This window comes from Lycium barbarum, chromosome 11, assembly GCF_019175385.1.
Source record: "Lycium barbarum isolate Lr01 chromosome 11, ASM1917538v2, whole genome shotgun sequence".
NCBI classification, from domain to species: Eukaryota; Viridiplantae; Streptophyta; class Magnoliopsida; order Solanales; family Solanaceae; genus Lycium; species Lycium barbarum.
The window spans coordinates 105,375,860-105,394,186 of record NC_083347.1 but is presented as its reverse complement, the minus strand read 5'-3'; the positions used below and the strand labels follow the sequence as shown (position 1 = coordinate 105,394,186).

General features: G+C 36.8%; 1 protein-coding gene and 1 pseudogene across 1 annotated transcript; both read right to left on the bottom strand.

Moving 5' to 3' along the window:
• Positions 1–3,149: 3,149 nt before the first annotated feature.
• On the bottom strand, positions 3,150–4,077 carry LOC132620063 (probable receptor-like protein kinase At5g59700; annotated as a pseudogene).
• LOC132618592 (tropinone reductase homolog At5g06060-like) lies at positions 3,788–8,234 on the bottom strand. The gene is given in 5 exon segments (XM_060333624.1): positions 3,788–4,878; positions 5,683–5,789; positions 5,896–6,115; positions 6,963–7,170; positions 8,037–8,234. Coding segments are annotated over 5 exon segments (822 nt in total). The 5' UTR covers positions 8,126–8,234; the 3' UTR covers positions 3,788–4,680.
• Positions 8,235–18,327: the final 10,093 nt, after the last annotated feature.

Sequence of the window (18,327 nt, the reverse complement as noted above, 5' to 3'; positions counted from 1 at the left end):
GACAATGATCTTCCTAGTATTTGGGTCATTACACTTGTATCCCTTTTGACTAGGAGCATAGTCAACAAAAACACATTTTTTAGCACGTGGATCAAGTTTACTCCTATTATGATCATGAACATGAACAAATACACTACACCCAAAAACTCTTAAAGTTAGATCAACAGTCAATCTAGATGTAGGAAAGTATGTCTTGAACATATTGAAAGGGGTTTTAAAATCTAGAACACGGGAAGGCATCCTATTAATAAGATATGTGGCTGTCAAAATAGCTTCTCCCCGAAGAAATTTAGGGACTCCACTTGTGAATAATAAGCCTCTAGTTACTTCCATAAAAGGTCTATTTTTTCTCTCAGCTATTCCATTTTGTTGGGGTGTATCAGGACAAGAACTTTGGTGCACTATTCCCTTGGAAGTGAAAAAATTTCCTAGCTGGTCATTAAATAACTCTCTTCCATCATCACTCCGAAATATTTGAATCTTCTCATTAAATTGCGTCTCAACCATAACATAAAAAGCCTCAATCATATGTTTTACTTTCCCTTTGTCTTTCAATAGGTACACCCAACTTAGTCTAGTGTGATCATCTATGAAACTCACAAACTACCTTTTTCCATTTTACAGTTGCTACCCTAGAAGGTCCCTAAACATCGCTATGGATTAACTTGAAGGGTTTTGTGGCATGGTATTTTTGGGAAGAAAAAAGATGAACGTCGGTGTTTAGCCATTTCACAAAATTCACACTGTAAAGAAGATGGACTTTTATTCATAAATAACTGAGGCAACAAGGGTTTCAAATAATGAAAGCTAGGATGACTAAGTCTATAGTGCCATAACATGACTTTATTATCAGCTAGAACAGAATTCAAACAAGTTGAACTAAAATTTGCTGATTTGTCACAATCTTCAAGAAAATAGAGACCTTCAGACTCTTTAGCATTGCCAATCGTCCTCCCCGAGACCTTGTCCTGAAATACACATGAAGTAGAGTCAAAGATAGCACGGCAATTAAGGTTTCGAGTCAATTTGTTGCTGGACACAAGATTGCAAGACAATTTTGGAACATGAAGGACATCAAAAAGAGTCAAATGAGGGGTTAATTTGATTGTCCCTTTTTCACCAATTTCTGAGAAGGAACCATCAGCAACTCTGACTTTTTATTTCTTGCAGAAGGAGTGTAAGTCAAGAAAAAATGGAAATTCCATGTCGTGTGATCACTAGCCCCTGAATCTATAATCCAAAAATTTACACCTGTTGAATTTGTACTCATAAAAACAGATGGTACAGTACCTGTTTGGTAAAAAGAACAAGTGGGAGTGGAAGGATCGGGTTTATTGGTTTAAAGTTGAGATTGGAGAAGTTTGTGCAATAGCTCTAATTGCTCCTTGGTGAATGGTGGCACTTCTGGAGAAGGTTGCAGCCCTGATTCTTTGCTGGAACTCTGGAAGGCCTGGCTGCAACGGTTGTCTGCCCCCTTTTTTCTTCCAGTTAGGTGGTTTCCCATGGATTTTCCAGCAGGTCTCACGAGTGTGCCAGTATTTTTTGCAAAGATCAGACCACAACTTCTTTTTCTTGTGATTTTCATTTTTCGCAGCAACTGAAGCAGAGGAATCTATATTTTTTCCTTCTAGATTAGAATCTATTTTTAGCATAACATTCCTCCTTGTTTCTTCTCGCCTAATCTCAGAAAAAGTTTCCCTCAAAGTGGGCAGTGATTTTTTTCCAAGAATTTGTAAACGAAGTTCATCAAATTCTTGGTTCAATCCTGCTAGAATTAGATATACCCTCTCATTTTCTTCCTTTTTCATTGCTTTTACACTATTCTTAGGACACTCTCATTCATCATTATAGCATTGATCTATTCTTGCCATAAGGAAACCATCTCATTATAGTAAATAGTAACACCCCTCTCCCCCTGCCTATCTTTCCACAGTTTAATTTTTAATTCAAAAATCTGAGAAGCATTTTCTACGTCAGAATAAGTCTCTAATGACCTCCCAAACATCCCTAACAGTGGGAAGATACAAATATGGTTTACCTATGGCAGGTTCCATGGATTTTAGTAGCCAAGCAATTACTATTGAGTTTTCTGATCTCCAGGGTTTTATTTTCGAGTCTCTTGGTTCAGGCTTTTTCGTCTCTCCAGTTAGGTGCCCACGTTTTCCTCGACCATCAATAGCCAAACGAACAGATTGCGTCCATTCCAAATAATTCTTGCCATTCAACTTGTGAGAAGTAAGCTGAAAAGACAAATGAGAGGAATCTCCGCCTTGGTTCATAGTTGTCTCAGTCGGAACTTTGCTAGCAGAACTCTCGGCTTCTGTTGATGCCGTTGGGTGACGTTGTCTAGTAAATGCTGTTTTAGTCATGAGCAACACAAGAATAAAGCTGCTCTAATACCATGAAAGTTTTGGTACCAAAGTTGAACACTTTATTCATCTGTAGAGGTACAAATTTATAGTAGAAACAAACAAACAAACAAACAAACAAATCCCTTGATTCTAGGAGATTTGATAATCAAGGGATGATTTTATTTGATCTAATTTCCTAAGACATCTAATAGCATATTAGATCTGATTTTATCAGATCAATTAAGATCTTACAAAATCAAATCTGATCATAATCAGATATTCACAAATCAACAGAAGAAAAATTGACCATTTTTTCACAACGACCAATTTAGTTTCAAGCGCATCATGATCCTTTCTTGACTGAACTATTCTTGAAGCTCAATTTTAAGAGCCCAACGCTAACTCTGTGAGAAAATTTACCAGTATGCTGTTAGGTATTTCCTAAATACTGAGACCACATTGTAACATTTCTCAACTCCGAGATGATACTAAGTGGGGAGCATCTAACATGAGTTAACTTTACGGCTTTAACTACTTTATAAGGAACATGGAAGTTTGTGACTGATTATAATTTTACTAAAATGTTACGTACTTCATAGGTATATATTAAGGAGTACTTTTTTGTGATGTTTCATATAGCAGTTAGATATTTCAACTATAAATATGAATCAAGTTATTCAAAATTGGCAGAAGAAAAAAAGAGAACAATTGAAATATTAATAGTCTCATTGCTCTTTAAGAAACTTTAACAAACAATTATAAAAAAAACAAAATAAAAAAAAAAACTAAAACCAGACATTATATGAGAATAGATAGACTATTATATTCCAATAGACATCAGACTTTATGGACATTATACAGATGCATTCTTATAGTCATTTGCCTGTTATCCAATGGAGAAAATGAATCCTGACCATTACTCGGGATCAAGATAACCAAAGCTACCTTTAACATCAGTAACAAAATGTGTTTGATCAATGAGACGTGATTTCGAGAGATCAAAATCAGCAACTTTGGCAACATAATGTTCATCAAGAAGGATGTTTATTGGCTCACTTAAACCAGTGTGAAAGTAATGTAGGCCATTGGCTGCACCAATACAAATTTGAAGCGTTTGATCCCACGATAATCTGACCGTGAAGATGATTTAGTAAGGTCTTCGTTCGAACTGTACAAATGGTCTCTCAAAGTTCCCTTCTCCATGAACTCATAAACAAGTATCATCTCGTATTGTTCATCACAGTAACCAATCAGTGACACGAGATGCTGATGGCTTATTTTGGACAAGAGTGTTTATCTCAGTTTGGAATTCCATAAGACCCTGGCCATGTCCAGGCTCGCTTCTTTTCACAGCCACTTTATCACCATTGTCTAAAGTTCCTTTGTAAACTTTCCCAAAACCACCCTCACTAATCATAAATTTGGGATCAAAGTTCTTGGCAGCATCTTTTACCCCAAGGTTCACAGAAGTAGTGCTACCAATTGTAGTTCTTACAGTAGTCCCGGTCTGTGTACTTCTTTACCAATTGGTCTTGGTTTGTCCATTTCCTTCTGGAACTGATTTGCCCATTCAGAAAAGCTTTTTGAGAAGGCTAATCACGCAGAGGGACAACTGAGATATTCATAAAACCAGAATCATCTGAATCCACTACGAAATCAACATAAAAAGGAGCTGCCAATTGTGGAACTCTACCAAATGGACTAATTGCCTGACCAAATAGACCATATATATAGCAATGAAACGAATTCTTTCTTGAAGTGGTGCAAAAGATGACTCATTTACATTAAATGGTGTTGTTAGAAAGTTACTTTCTATAATTGTGAAAACGCATAAATTTAAGTTCTCACCCTACAGTTTAAAGAAAATACAAAATTGCACTTCAACATAAGTGATTGCAAGGAACATTCATAGCTGAAAAACAGTTAAAATGATGCCCAACATAATCAACTACAGAAAATGTTGTTCTCAGAGGAAAAAAAAAAAAACAAAGAAAAAGATAGCAAACTAGATTTTATACTTGGTAAATAATGCATGTGGGGTGATTTAATGAGGGAATGCCATCTTATGATCCGATAAGCTAGGATTAAGGAAGATATTGGATAAATCTTTTAATGTTGGTCTCAACTTAATCACTAAAAAACAAAGAAGATGAGTATCTGGACATAAAAGAGATGCAAGGCATAAACTTGGCTACCATCTCTAGATGAGAACAAAGATCAGAAGCAGAAGCAGATCCAAAGCATTATATAACGGTTCTCATGACCCAATAGCTTTTGCTCATACCCTGTATATGTATTAATTTGAGATTATTGTAGGAAACCATAAACTTCACATCCTAGATCCGATTTTCACTTCGAACCCATTGACTGTGAATCCTCCATCAATTGCTATAACTTGCCCGGTAATGTAAGATGCCCCAAGTAGACATAGATAAGCTACCAGCGATGAAACTTCTTGAGATTCTCCAGGACGTCTAAGGGGAGTTCTAGATATTATTCCATCCAAATATGTTTTATTTTCGAGCACCTCCAAAAGAAAACCATAAAATTCAGTAAAAATTGGAGAACATGTGATTTGGTTAAGTGGGCAAGGGCTAGATTCAATAACATAAACTCTAGATAAAAGATCTCTCAAGATGCTAGTAGCCTAGTACTCTCATTGGTTCACATATAAAAAGTCCTGAAGCATTCTCCTCAAGAAATAGAATTGGCCCCACTCGTGATATGAATCATCAACGTACTTTGGCATTACATAGAACAAAAAGAAACCAGTCTTCAAAAACATAGCAATCCTAACATAATTCTCTACACAGAAAACTCAGCAAATAACAATTTTTCCTGTCACTTTCAGAAGATTTTGTTTATTTTTGGGAAAGCAAAAAGATATTAATAAGATCAAAATTAACAGGACCTGGAAACGCACAGTAAGTGTTAGTCATGTGCTGTTCCTTTTCCTAGTAAGATCCAATAGATACCACCAAGGGGCTTAACCAGAGGTCTCAGATTCGAGCCCCGGGAATCGAGAAACCCCTGGTAGGGAACTCTTCCCCCTTTTTACGGGCTTACTTGGCGCAAATCACGATTAATTCTATAAAACAGATGGTTACACCTAAAAAGAAAAGATCCTACAGAAGATGTACCTAATGAAATTAGTTACTTATCATAAAGCTCATGACAGAAAGCTATTAAGTCCACATTTGTGAGACACCATGTAAGGAAATGTTAAAAGAAATACAAGATCTGTTTTACAATACATATAATTGTTGGAGTCTGCACGTGAGATGATGGCAATTCATAAACTGAAATGCATAGGGAACATCAAGAATATTACATGTTCTACCAAAGACGTCCTTATATACCATGGGGCAACGCCATTAAGCCGAATGTTATCTTTTGCTTATTCACAAGCCAATTTTCACGTGAGCTGATTCATTGCCCCTGAAGTTAGTAACCAAAAAAAAAAAAAAAGAAGAAAAACTGTCAGCACTCTATCTTGAAATGTTCAAGGACTCGAAAGAGTGATAGATTAATGAGTAGAGCTAACCTTTTGTTGCTCCATAGATAGAACCAGCAGACCCCACGTGCACCAGACCAGAAACAGAAGAGATAAAGACAACATATCCATTTCCAGATGCTTTCAAAAGAGGGTGACCAAGTTGGCACAGATGGAATGCAGATTCTAAGTTGGTAGTAAGCAGACGCGCATATTCTTCAGCAGTATAATCCGTGGTGGGCTTCCTAATGTTAGTCCCCACGTTGTTTATCTACAGCCAGAGATAAGGCAATATTGTGGTTCAAAAAATTTAACAGTGTCTGAAAATGGGGACATCTAAAAACAGAAAGCATACATGTCCAAGAGCACCAGAGTGAGAATGCAACTGTTCCTTTAGGACTTCTGGTTGACCCTAATAACTAATAAAACTCCTTTAAAGGATTCGTTGGAATTTAGAGTTTAAAACACATGTAACACCCCATTCTAAATAAGAACCTTAACAATTACATATAGAGGTGACAAAATTAACCCATGAAAACATGATCCGCCAAGCAGTCCAAGTTTGGGTTGGTCATTAAATGACCCATTTATTAGCTCAGCCCAACCCATTTCAGCCAATCAAAAATTGGCCTGATATGAAGCCCAAATTGACCCATGAGAAAAAGACATTTTAATTATATGATATGTTATGTATAGCCATAATAAATAAAAATAAAATAGTTTTATTATGTTATGACCCGCTTTTTAGCCCATTTCAGTCAAAGTAACTTTTGGGCGAGTTATTAACTCAGCCCATCTTGACCCACCCAAATTCAGTCCTAGCAGCCGATTTGACACCCCTAACCGCATATATAGTCTCGGAAAGAACCTATGAATCAAAAGAATGTTAATGCTAGGTAAGCTCTTTCTATCTACATTTCCTCTTCTTTCACCATTAAATCAGTACCTACCCTGTTGACATTGGCTAAATTGGTTCCTATGCAAACCACATAAAATAAGATATCAGTCATGATTTGAACTAACGAATCCCGGTAACTTATATGTAAAATCGATTATTTTGCAAACAGAGACCTTTTGTCAAACAATTCATTAATAGGAGAATTGGTTATAGCACTTACAAGAATGTTGAGCTTTCCGTCAAAAGCTGACGAAACATTTTCCATGAGTTGAATACTCTGTTCCCTAGAAGATGCATCACAAACTGAACCTTTCACTTGAAAGCCTTTAGCGGCCCACTCTTGCAAGCGTTCGTTGAGCTCTGCTTCATTCCTTGAACAAGTGTACACAGTCGCACCCAGTTCCGCTAATTCCTCCACAACCGCATACCTAAAAACAATATGGCCATATATAGATTAGGGGTGGCAACATCAACCCAAACCCCCCCAACTCTCAACTCGTTCGATGTTTCTACTGGTTGGGTCATGACTCGTTTGTTGAGCTGACCTGACGTGTCAAAATGAAACCCAGCCCAAACAGACAAAGAATATATAGAAACCCATGCATGATGTTAAACTCATTACTTAGCTTGTTGATCACCTAGTTTTTTTAAACCTAACCAACTGAATTAAATGTTATGATAATTTCAACTTAAAAGTTATATTAGCATGATACAAAATCAGAATTACAAGAAAGATACACTTTCATAATAGGAATGGGTTGATTACAATAACAGTAAAATGTACAGAGAGCTTGCTTGTTGACCTATTGTTTGACCCATCTTGATCCAAGCAAACTCTAGGCGGGTTGAGTTTTGACCCAACAATAATCTGACTCGTTTTGATTCGTCCAAATTCGACCCAACCCCCCTATTTGCCACGAGAGATGAATTGAGTATACTCATCCAAATTGAAACCCGGAAACATATAATAAGGGCCTGTTTGGCCATGAAAATTGTAAGTATTCAGAAAAAGTAGCTTTTGTTTTCAAAGTGAAAATGATATTTGAAAATTGGAGTTGTGTTTGGCTATGAATACAAATCGGAAGTGTTTTTGAATTTTTGCAAATAATTTGGAGTGAAAATAACTTTGTTGTTTTTCAAATTTCAAAAAATTCTGAAATTTAACTTCCTAAATTTTATGGCCAAATATGATTTCTGAAATTCAACTCCGAAAAAAAAGTAAAAAATAGTGATGGTCAAACAGCCGCTAAAAAGTTTTGAAAAGAAAACTAAGGTATTGGAGTTTCGTTTTTACCCAATTCCACGTGTGCCACCAGTAACAAGAGCGGTAAATCCAGAAAGAGGCCATCTAGAACTGCTCCCACGGCCTGCAACCTTCTCCATGGAAATAAGTAGGCACTTTCTTGGAGATTTTCTTAACTTTAAATGAGGCAAGAAACAAGGGGTAGTACAAGTGTGATACGTACAAGAGTTTTAAATGCAGGAGTTTATTAAGAGAGGTCATCAGCTATCAAATTTAGGCTAGAAATAAGAAATTTGATACGATTACTGTTTGACTTAGCTGATTTAAAATAACTGATAAGCATTAAGTGCAGATAAGTATTTTTTAGTGTTGAAACTGATTTAACAAATAAGCTATTACTTGTTTGGATAAAAATATTGAAACTAATAATAAGCAGTTGAAGTGTTTGGTAAAAAAATGCTGATAAGCAATTTTTTTGTGTTAACATGATTTAAATGCCCTTGAAGTTGTTTACATTAATAGTACATGATTATTACAATATTTCAAATTCCAGCTTGATAGTTGTCCTATTCGAATAATTCATACAAAATTTGTCATACAAAATAAACAAAATTTGTCTGATTCAAATACAAAATGATTTATGTCTTAATTTAGATTTAGTTCAAAATTGATTAGATAATATTATTCTTAATAAATATTAAATTAAATGGTTTCATGTTTTCAATTTACTTGTATATTTAAATTTCCATATTTTGTATTTATCAATAATATTTATTTTTATGATTTGATTAGCTTTTGAAACCAACAATGAATCTCCTAGAATGCAGAGGAATGAGATTGAATTCCATGCTTTATAAACCCTACAAATCAACAGCCATTGATGTTTAGTTGGTAGAAGGGAATTGGTAGCAAGTTTGAGATAAAAAAAAAAAGGTTAGAAAATACATCGTAACAGCTTTATGTAATATGCAAATTAAAAACGCAAAAGAGAACTTTCTCACCCAAATAATATCAAGAAGAATTTGTAGAATAAAGTTGTTGATGTTAAAGAGGTTACAGAAGTCATAGATTCGAAGAACCGGTGAAGGAGTAAAATCATGGAGAGGGGGGGTTTTTTTTTTTTTTTTAGAAAAAGTTGTTTTAGGAATTACACAAAATAATTAGGGATATAATAGTAAAATCATTGGTCAAACTAAAAGTGCTTATAAGCTAAAACATTATAAGTTGGGGATAATCAACTTATGGCTTATGACTTATTTTGGCTTATAAGCACTTTTAATATTTACCAACCGCGTAGATAAGCTAAAAATTACTTATAAGCTAGTTTGACCGGATTATAAGCTTAGTCAAACACCCTCTAAGTGTGTAGTAATTATCCCTTACTATTAGCTATTCCAACAGTTTCCCAATATAGTCGAGGACACTGTATGCATGCATCAACTACTTATATAAAAGTCAGAGTATTAACCTCAAAATCATTCACGTTGACCTTACTCTCTTTTGTAACGTGTGAGAAGTAAAAAAAAATAAAAAAATGTCTATGTGACATTTTATCTGACGAATCCAACATGCTACTTATAACAAAATCTTTTTGAAAGAGTTTTTGCCTTCAACATAACGCATGGCACATTGAAAATTTATACGACTCGTAAAATGAACATATAGGAGTTTTCCATGTCTTAGCACGTCAAACATTGAAACTTATACTTTGTAGAATGAGCAACTAGTTTACGCTGAGATTTAGTAACTTAATTGAGTTCACTCTTTAGAAATATTTCTCAACTCCTTGACAACTGTATATTTAGGAGAAAATGATTAAAATAGTCTCTTATCATTGGGTAGCAGGAAAATAATCCTATATCACGTGAGTCCTTTTGGTCCTTTGAGTTTACTAAAAGACTTTTTGATCAACGTCAGCTATTTATTAAACTTATAACTTTTAATTTAACCTAAACAGTAAAAATAGAAAATATCTAACCGAGACTCACATTTAGAAGTATAATATTTGTAGTTTTTGTTATTTTTATTTTTTATCTATTTCAAGAATCTATTGCAACTTTTGAGGTGCAATTTTTGTTGTTTTTGGTATATTTTCAGTGTATGATGTAGTTTTTTTTTTTGTTGTGGTTTATGGAATTTTGACAGAAATTTCTTCTACAAGACCCTCTTAGTTGTGTTTTGCTTGAATGCACTACTCTTCCACACCGCCAGCGATGAGATAAAAACTGCCCCTATTCAATGGTTCCCATGCCACCACAATGGTATGGCATTGAGAGAGTGGCCGGAATCTATCCCTGACCAACTCGTAAGTAGCATTCGTTGTTGGTCGGCACGACGGACCAACAAAAGAAAGTCTATTTTAATTGCCACCTGACATTTTTTAAAAGCACCTTCGAATTGTAAAATAACAGTGCAAAAATTATAAAAGACATATAGATCGGATGACATCTTTGGATAGGCATGCTTACGTTCTACGGTTCTAGACTTTCACACGATGGCCAAAAATATGTTATTGAGGGAACGAGACGAATTTATAGGAGAGTAGTTAAGACGTCTTTTCTTGTTTTTAAAAGCACCTTCGAATTGTAAAATAACAGTGCAAAAATTATAAAAGACATATAGATCGGATGACATCTTTGGATAGGCATGCTTCGTTCTACGGTTCTAGACTTTCACACGATGGCCAAAAATATGTTATTGAGGGAACGAGACGAATTTATAGGAGAGTAGTTAAGACGTCTTTTCTTGTTTCTAGGCAAGTTCACCAACTGTATAACTTATCCATTCTTACAAGCTTTAGCTACATTAATACTACGAAACTCAGACGTGTAGGAAGTGTCCTTTCACAACTTTCTTTTTTGATGGCTCCACTAATTATTGTTGTTTATGATTAATAATTATCAGGAATGATGCCCCCCATATAAGTCTAACTAGAGTAAATAAAAATTATAGTCGGTGCTAGAAAAGTATCATGCCGAAAGCTACAAACTAATGACCCTTTTGTTGATGTCATTTTTGTTGGATCATCATTTTATTATCTCTATATATTTTAGAAAAACGACGTGGTTAACACGTTGTATTTGTAATAAACAAATAAAAAGGTTAGGACATATATCCTCTCAGGACTTTGCTAATTTGGCTACTAAAAAAAGGAATTAATGACAATAAAAAATTCTGTAGTTAAATATTAAAATTCATCGCTAATCTTATTTAGTGATGAATTAACGATAAATTATTTAAAAAAATTATTAGCTACGAGCTATATATTTAACGACAGATTAATAACAAAGTTCACAACTAATTTCAAATTTTTTTATAGTGTGAAAGCCATTCCACAAGCAAAAGATAATTAAAAGAAATAATAAGTTTTTGTTTTTTCAGTAAAAGAAATAATAAGTCTCTCTGTCCGTTTTGCTGGCCACAAGCACAGGAAAGAACATTATGAATCTGTAGTGTGCGTTCGTTAATATGTCAGTCTAGTTTCTAACCAAGAAAGACACGCACTGGACTTTGTTAATCCGTAAAATTGGTGCAGTTGAATTTGTATACGTGGTTAAGGACACGTGGATCAATATGATAGAAATAATGAGAAAAATAACAATAGAACGTAACATGAACGAAATGTAATTGAAAATAAGGAGTTAGAATAGCCTGAGCCTTGGAGAAGCCTTTGAGCTAGAGTCTCTGAGCAAACGAACAATCAGAACTTTGCTTAATTGAACAAGAGCAATTAGGACTAAGAAAAATATAAGAGCAAGATATTTCTTATATATATTTTCAGATGCCTTACAATAGAATGAGAACATCTATTTATAGTAGAGCTATGGGGTGCATGATCCACAAATCATGCCCCCTCAATTACTAATATTAATGCTGCAATAAAAGGTAATTAAGAGGTGATAAAGGCCAATAAAGACTGGAAGAATCTTGGGGGTCTTCTGTAACGGCTGTGCATTGAGTGACATTTGACCGGTGAGTTGACATGCTTCTCTGGGCCTTTTATAGTTTCTATCTCCGGTAGCGATTACCAAATTACTTCCCCAGAGCGTCGTTATGCTTTTCCGGAGCCCCTCGCTTGCTAACTCGAATCTGACATGTCACCATCGCCACATTTCATCTTTTGATACGTCCACTTGGTGTCTACAGATTTTTCTCTATATAGATAGTCCCCCGCCTTTTCGATTCCTCGCTGAGATGTGACCGGGGAGTGGAAGATTTTCTGCTTCTTGCCGGAAAGTCATGCAACCACCCTCACGACTGCTTCATTAAAAACCTTGACGAAATAACCCAATTGGGACAAAAATCGGGCGAAGGGAAAAAGAGTGCAGTACTTAGGGATTCACATGACAACTCCGCTACTGGTTTTTCTACCATCAACGGATGGTTGGTGCTGAGAAAGTACCACCACCACAGAAAGCTTGATCTCAAGTTTTTTGTGTTCACCCGAAACTTTTAATCTTTGAGTTTTGACTCTTGGGTTTTTAGTTTTCCCCAAAACTTTTAATTTTAGAATTCCTTACTCTAGGGTTTTTAGTTATACCAGAAACTTTCAATTTTAGAGTTCTTGATTCTAGGGTTTTGTCACGACCCAGCCCTGTGGGCCGCGACTGGCACCCTATCTGGGTACCCAGACCAAACCGCATATTCATTTACCAAATCCGAGCATGTTCCAAAAATTCATAAAAGTCATATCAAACTGAATCTTTATCAAATATGTCTTAAGCGGTCGCACAAATCAAAATGCCATATCAAATACAAACTGAGCGGCGGAATAGACATCGCCGGTCGAAAGTGCAAACATAAGCATAAGGGCCATTTAGGGCCATCAAAACAAACGGACCGCTTTAAGACCAGAAAACAAAATCAAACAAACATATATAGGACCCTCGCCCCACATATATGACTACAGGCCTCTACGAACTCAAACAAAGACATATGGCGAGACAGGGCCTCGCCGTACCCAAATCGTCAAATATACAGAGCATATACATAGCAAAAGGAGTCTGTACCAAAAGTGGACTCCGGATCAGAAGGAGTACTCCAAAATAGCAGAAAGTGAAGCCTACAGTGGAGGATCACCAATGTCTGTACCTGCGGGCATGAAACGCAGCCCCCGAAGAAAGGGGGTCAGTACGAAATATGTACTGAGTATGTAAAGCACGGAGTACAGAAATATGGATCAAAACTGAAAGCAAATCAGATAACAAAGTGGAGTACAAATCAGTATGTCAAAATCCGTATCAAAGTCATATACGTATACATAATGCAAACGAAATCAAGCAAACGCCTAAGAACGTGGTCGCCACTCCGACGCTGGCGCCACACACAGCATAACACCAGAAAGTTTCAAATCTCCGTATCTCCGAACACAAACACAAACATAGGTGAGCGTATCGCATCACGAGCCATATCACAGCATAACTCCAAACGGAACCCGGCCCTATGGCGAAGCCTCGGGAACCGTAACACAGCATACGACCGAATTATTGTAAGGCGCACGAATCATAACCGGCCCGGGAACCGGTGAACGAAGTCATAATAAGGCACGAGCGGAGTCGTGAGCAAACAAATGCAATTCATATTTCAAAATAGCCTTTCAAAACTTAGTAGTCTCATAAGTCATTTCATAGTACAAAATAGCCGAATACTTAGTCGATACAAAGTTTCATTTCACAAAATGTTTCCAAAATGGTACGTATGGTTCAAAACGTAACTTAGCATATCATAATATTCAAAACATGTCTCTTAGGAGGAAGTTCCAAAACCGAAGGTTTCATATCAAACTTCATTCAAAAGGAGAGCCCAATAGGACAAGTAGGGCGTCTCGGGGTTAGCGGGCCCACCTCGAGTCGAATTGAGGTGGCGAACATAATTTACGAACGTTTAGGGGCCAAAAGGTCATACATAATCATTTCCAAGTTACCCGACCACATTTCGATAGGTTTCGGACATTTGGTTGCATTCTAACCAAAATAGAGCCCTTAGGCTTCAATTGAATTGAATGAATAGTAACGTTTCTATGGATCGGGTTTCGAGGAGCAGAAATGCTCCGGAGGTTCCAATATTCACCTAACATACCAAGACATGCCAAATGAAGAAGTGGGAAGCTTTACATACCTTACAGACGTCGTATGCTCTCCCAAAAGTCAAGTCCCGTTTCGTCTGAAATCTGCAAATGGTCAAAGTTACCAATTGAGATTCTTAGGCTTAAAAATGCCTTTAACTTCATTTTTGTCTACCGAAATTTCGGCAGCATTTCCCCTATAAATCTAACATCCCCGAGACTTAGCTCGGCTCAAAATGCATCAATAACAACAACCCACACATCAACAACAACACAAATCATAATCAAACCACTCTAGCTTCAAAGTTCTACTTTAGTACACAAGTTGGCAACTTTTCATTCAAACTTCCAAGACTCCAAATCTATATCCACATCATTATATTCATTTACTCATTCAAGATCATTCAATCACATCCCAAATATATTCCTAACCATATACGAAAGTTCCCGAAATTCATTATTTTCCATATTTCATTCAAAACATCAAAAGTCACGACGAACATTCTAACTTGCGTCGTTTCATTCCGAATTCACTAACATCAACTACATGTCACATTTAAAGTCTTTAGCATCAACGATATACAATGATATACACAAATATACCAAAGGTATATACTTTCCGATAACGTTCCGAAATCATTTTCCAACGCCAATCCAATTCATCAATCAATCATTTCTGACATAAAGGTCACAACGACACATTATACGAACTAAACAAGATCAAATTCACACTCCTTCTCCTTCCTAAGGCTCACGGCCACAATGCAAAATATACACACACCCATGGCTTCATTCACACATCAAAGTTACGGGATTCTCGTCTATTCTCAATTCTTAACACATTCACATCAATTCCATAACACATAAGCGGAAGAATTCTCACCTTTTCTTGAAAACCCGACTTGTCGCAAACGTCGCTCTTGTGCCAAACAAATTGTACCCCGTTGAAGAGGGTCTTGAGCACTTCACCACTATGTAGAAACTAAGATTTTTGGATTAATAACAAAGGCTATGGAATTTTTTTTCTCCTTGTATGGTTCTCGGCCGAGAGCCCTTTTCTTGGTGCTCTTCAATTTTTTTTTTTTTGATTTGGTTTCTAGATAATTCAAAGGGGCATAGGTGATATATATCCAAATATAGATCATGTGCATGGCACATGATCACTAAAAAGGCTTGGGCCTAGCCAATATGGCCGGCCACCCCACAAACTTTGGGCCTCATTTTGTGTTCTAATTTTTCTTGGCCCAATTCATTAAACGTCCCGTTTTATAATTCCCGAAACCAATTTCCGAAATTCCAAATTTACCCTCGGCCTTCCCCGATGTCTTAACATTAATGATTCCACAACCAACATAGTCATATTCACCAAAATCAAAAATATTTCCTTATAACACACAAGTCTTGTTTATTTCTCGATTTCCAATTATACGAAAGCACGGGACATAACAGGTTTTTAGTTATACCCAAAACATTTATAACATTGTAGTCTTGGAGGCCGGGGATGTTTATGACCAGGAATTTTCATCTGGCCTTTTAGCCATTTAACTGGACAGCTTTATAAGAGAGGGCCCTTATGTTTCGGTGCTTATGAAGACGTTTCCTGTTTATTTGGGCACAATTGTTCGGATTCGTGAACTTTATTTGCTTTGAGCAAAACTAAGAATGATTTTTTCATTCAGACATATACTAGAATGTTTAGAAGGTGCAAGTTTTGCTTCATTATTCATTCCATTCCTTGAACATACACAAGTGTTTAAAACATTGCATATATGACAGCTTACAGGGAATGAACAAAAATACATTGCAAAATAATTGTGGCCGTGCTGACATCTATTGGGTCTAGCCGGTTCTCGATTCTGGTTCCTTCTATTTTTTTCGGGGCTGTTCTGGCAGTCCCCATTCCTTTTCTTTATTCCGGAGCCAGTTCGGGCTATCTCCGGTATCTTTAACTGACACGATGCCTTTGGGAACAATGCCTTTTTTTTACTGTCCTGGAGCCATCTTCAGATGCTTCCAGTACTTATTGCGACAGTCCCAGTGTTCGTAGACATTGCTATTCTTCATCAAAGTCATTTTCTGGGGACTCGCTTCGGGAACGCTCCTGCCCCCTGTCAGTTTGTGGTCCTAACGGGTATAGTTCAAACCAATGTTTGGAATGCCTCCGATCAAATTTTAGTTGACCTTGATTTCGGGCCGTAGAAGATGACGATATATTTACCTAGTCATCTTCTATGTATACCGATTGTTAACATCTTCCCACATTGTTGCCTGGAACTCTAGCAAATTTTCCTTAAGTTTTCGTGAAGCATATGAACTCAGAGGGCTGAGAGCCATAGTGAAAGCCTTAGCTGCCCATTTATCCAGAACCATGGGAAGCAACATATTTTCCTTCTAAAACCGAGTGACAAAGTCACGAAGCAACTCGGTCTCCCCTCGCGTTATGCGAAAGACGTATGCCTTTCGCGTTCGCACCTTTCTGGCTCAAGCATGTGTTTTAATAAAAATATATGCGAGCATAGAAAATGAATCAATTGAGTGTTCAGGCAAAAGAGAATACCAAGTTAAAGCCCCTTTAGCCAATGTCTCGCCGAATTTCTTGATCAAGACTGATTCAATCTCATTTGATTTCAGGTCATTTCCCTTGACAGCCATGGTGTAGGTTGTTATATGCTTCTGTGGATCTGTCGTCCGATCATACTTGGGGATTTCTGGTATCTTAAATCTCTTCGGGATCAACTCCAAGGCAGCTTCTAGTTTGTAAGCTAAGTGAACATACTTTTTTGCATCCAGGCCCTCAAGGATAGGTAGACCCCCCGGGATTTGATCCATACGAGGTTGAAGCTCGTTCGCATTCTTTTTCGCTTTCTTAGCGTTTTTGTTCATCTTATTGGTGATATCTTTCATAAATTGCAAGACTTGTGCCTGAAAAGGATCATCTGGGACTGACTCATGCATCTCCATTCGCAACAGTTCTACCCTCCATTCGGTCCACTAGGTGTATTATTTCTGACAGTTGGTATCAGGAGTGTCCTACGGGCCTTCTGAGTCCGGCGTTTGGGTTGAAAGAAAGTGATGAGATAGTTTGCCTCATGAATTCCACCTCCTTCATCATTGATGTTACACCCCAGAAAATTTCGCGTTACTAAGGCTACAGACGGCTTAATGTGAGCTCAAGGAGGAGCAAATATTACAAGTATAAAGGATGAAATTCTGCTGTATTAGCATGAGTATGATATTTGGAATTCGTACAATATGATTGGAATGATACGTTAAAAGGTATATAACCCTCATAACCATATGTTAAGGTGGGGCCCACATGTTGGGATTTTATAAAGGGCATATGACAATTTATATGAATATTACATGGGAAGTTGAGCAAGTATTAAGAAGGACACTTAAGTCAAATATGAGCATAAGCACTCCAAAAGGATGATTTAAGGATACGTTTTCGGGTGATCTAGCTTTACGAGGCTAACACGCCATTATAAGTTTAGAATTTGGGAAAACGCAAAAAATGAAAGTTGTAGATAATTGAAATACCTTTCCAACCATATGCTGTGGGACTTCACAAGATATAGGGATAAAAAGTTATAGATGTTTTAAGGCAGGAAGGTCAAACTAGGCAGTGGGCTCGGCCCAACCCGACTCCAAGTCGGGTCAGGCCCACTTCCCTTGCTATTTAAGGGAGGTTTTCACCCTTATCTTCCTTATTTCATACCAAAAGGTCTAGAACATTTTAGAGAGAGAGTGAGGGGAGTTTAGAGAGATAAAGAAAGGGTTCGATTAAGTTCGAGGCCCCAAATCTCGAGGTTGTCGTCATCGTTTTAAGCTAAATATTGAGCTTGGGGGATGATATTTTCGTGGTTGAGCTACTGCTAAGGTATGTATTATCTTCTCATCTTTGTTATTGAGATGATTACATAGAGATTTAACGGATTAAAGTGTTAGAAATATAGTTATAATTATCGTATACCGAATATTAAGGCATTGTGGTTTAGGGGTTGTTTTGGATGGAATTGTAAGATGAGTTTAGTTATATTATTGTTGTAAATTGTTAAATTTGTTGTTGTTGGTTATTAGCTGAATTTGGAATTGTTGGGTTGGTAGGATTATAGAAGAGATGCTGTCCAAATCCCGTTAGGCGAAAGAATAAATGATTAGTTAGAATAATATTATTGGCCTAGTCTTAATCCCTGTATTGTTGATTGTATTCTAGTTGACTAAGCTCGGGAGGGGACTCGAGGATTAGCTTGAGGCGTAAATAAGGTATGTAAGGCA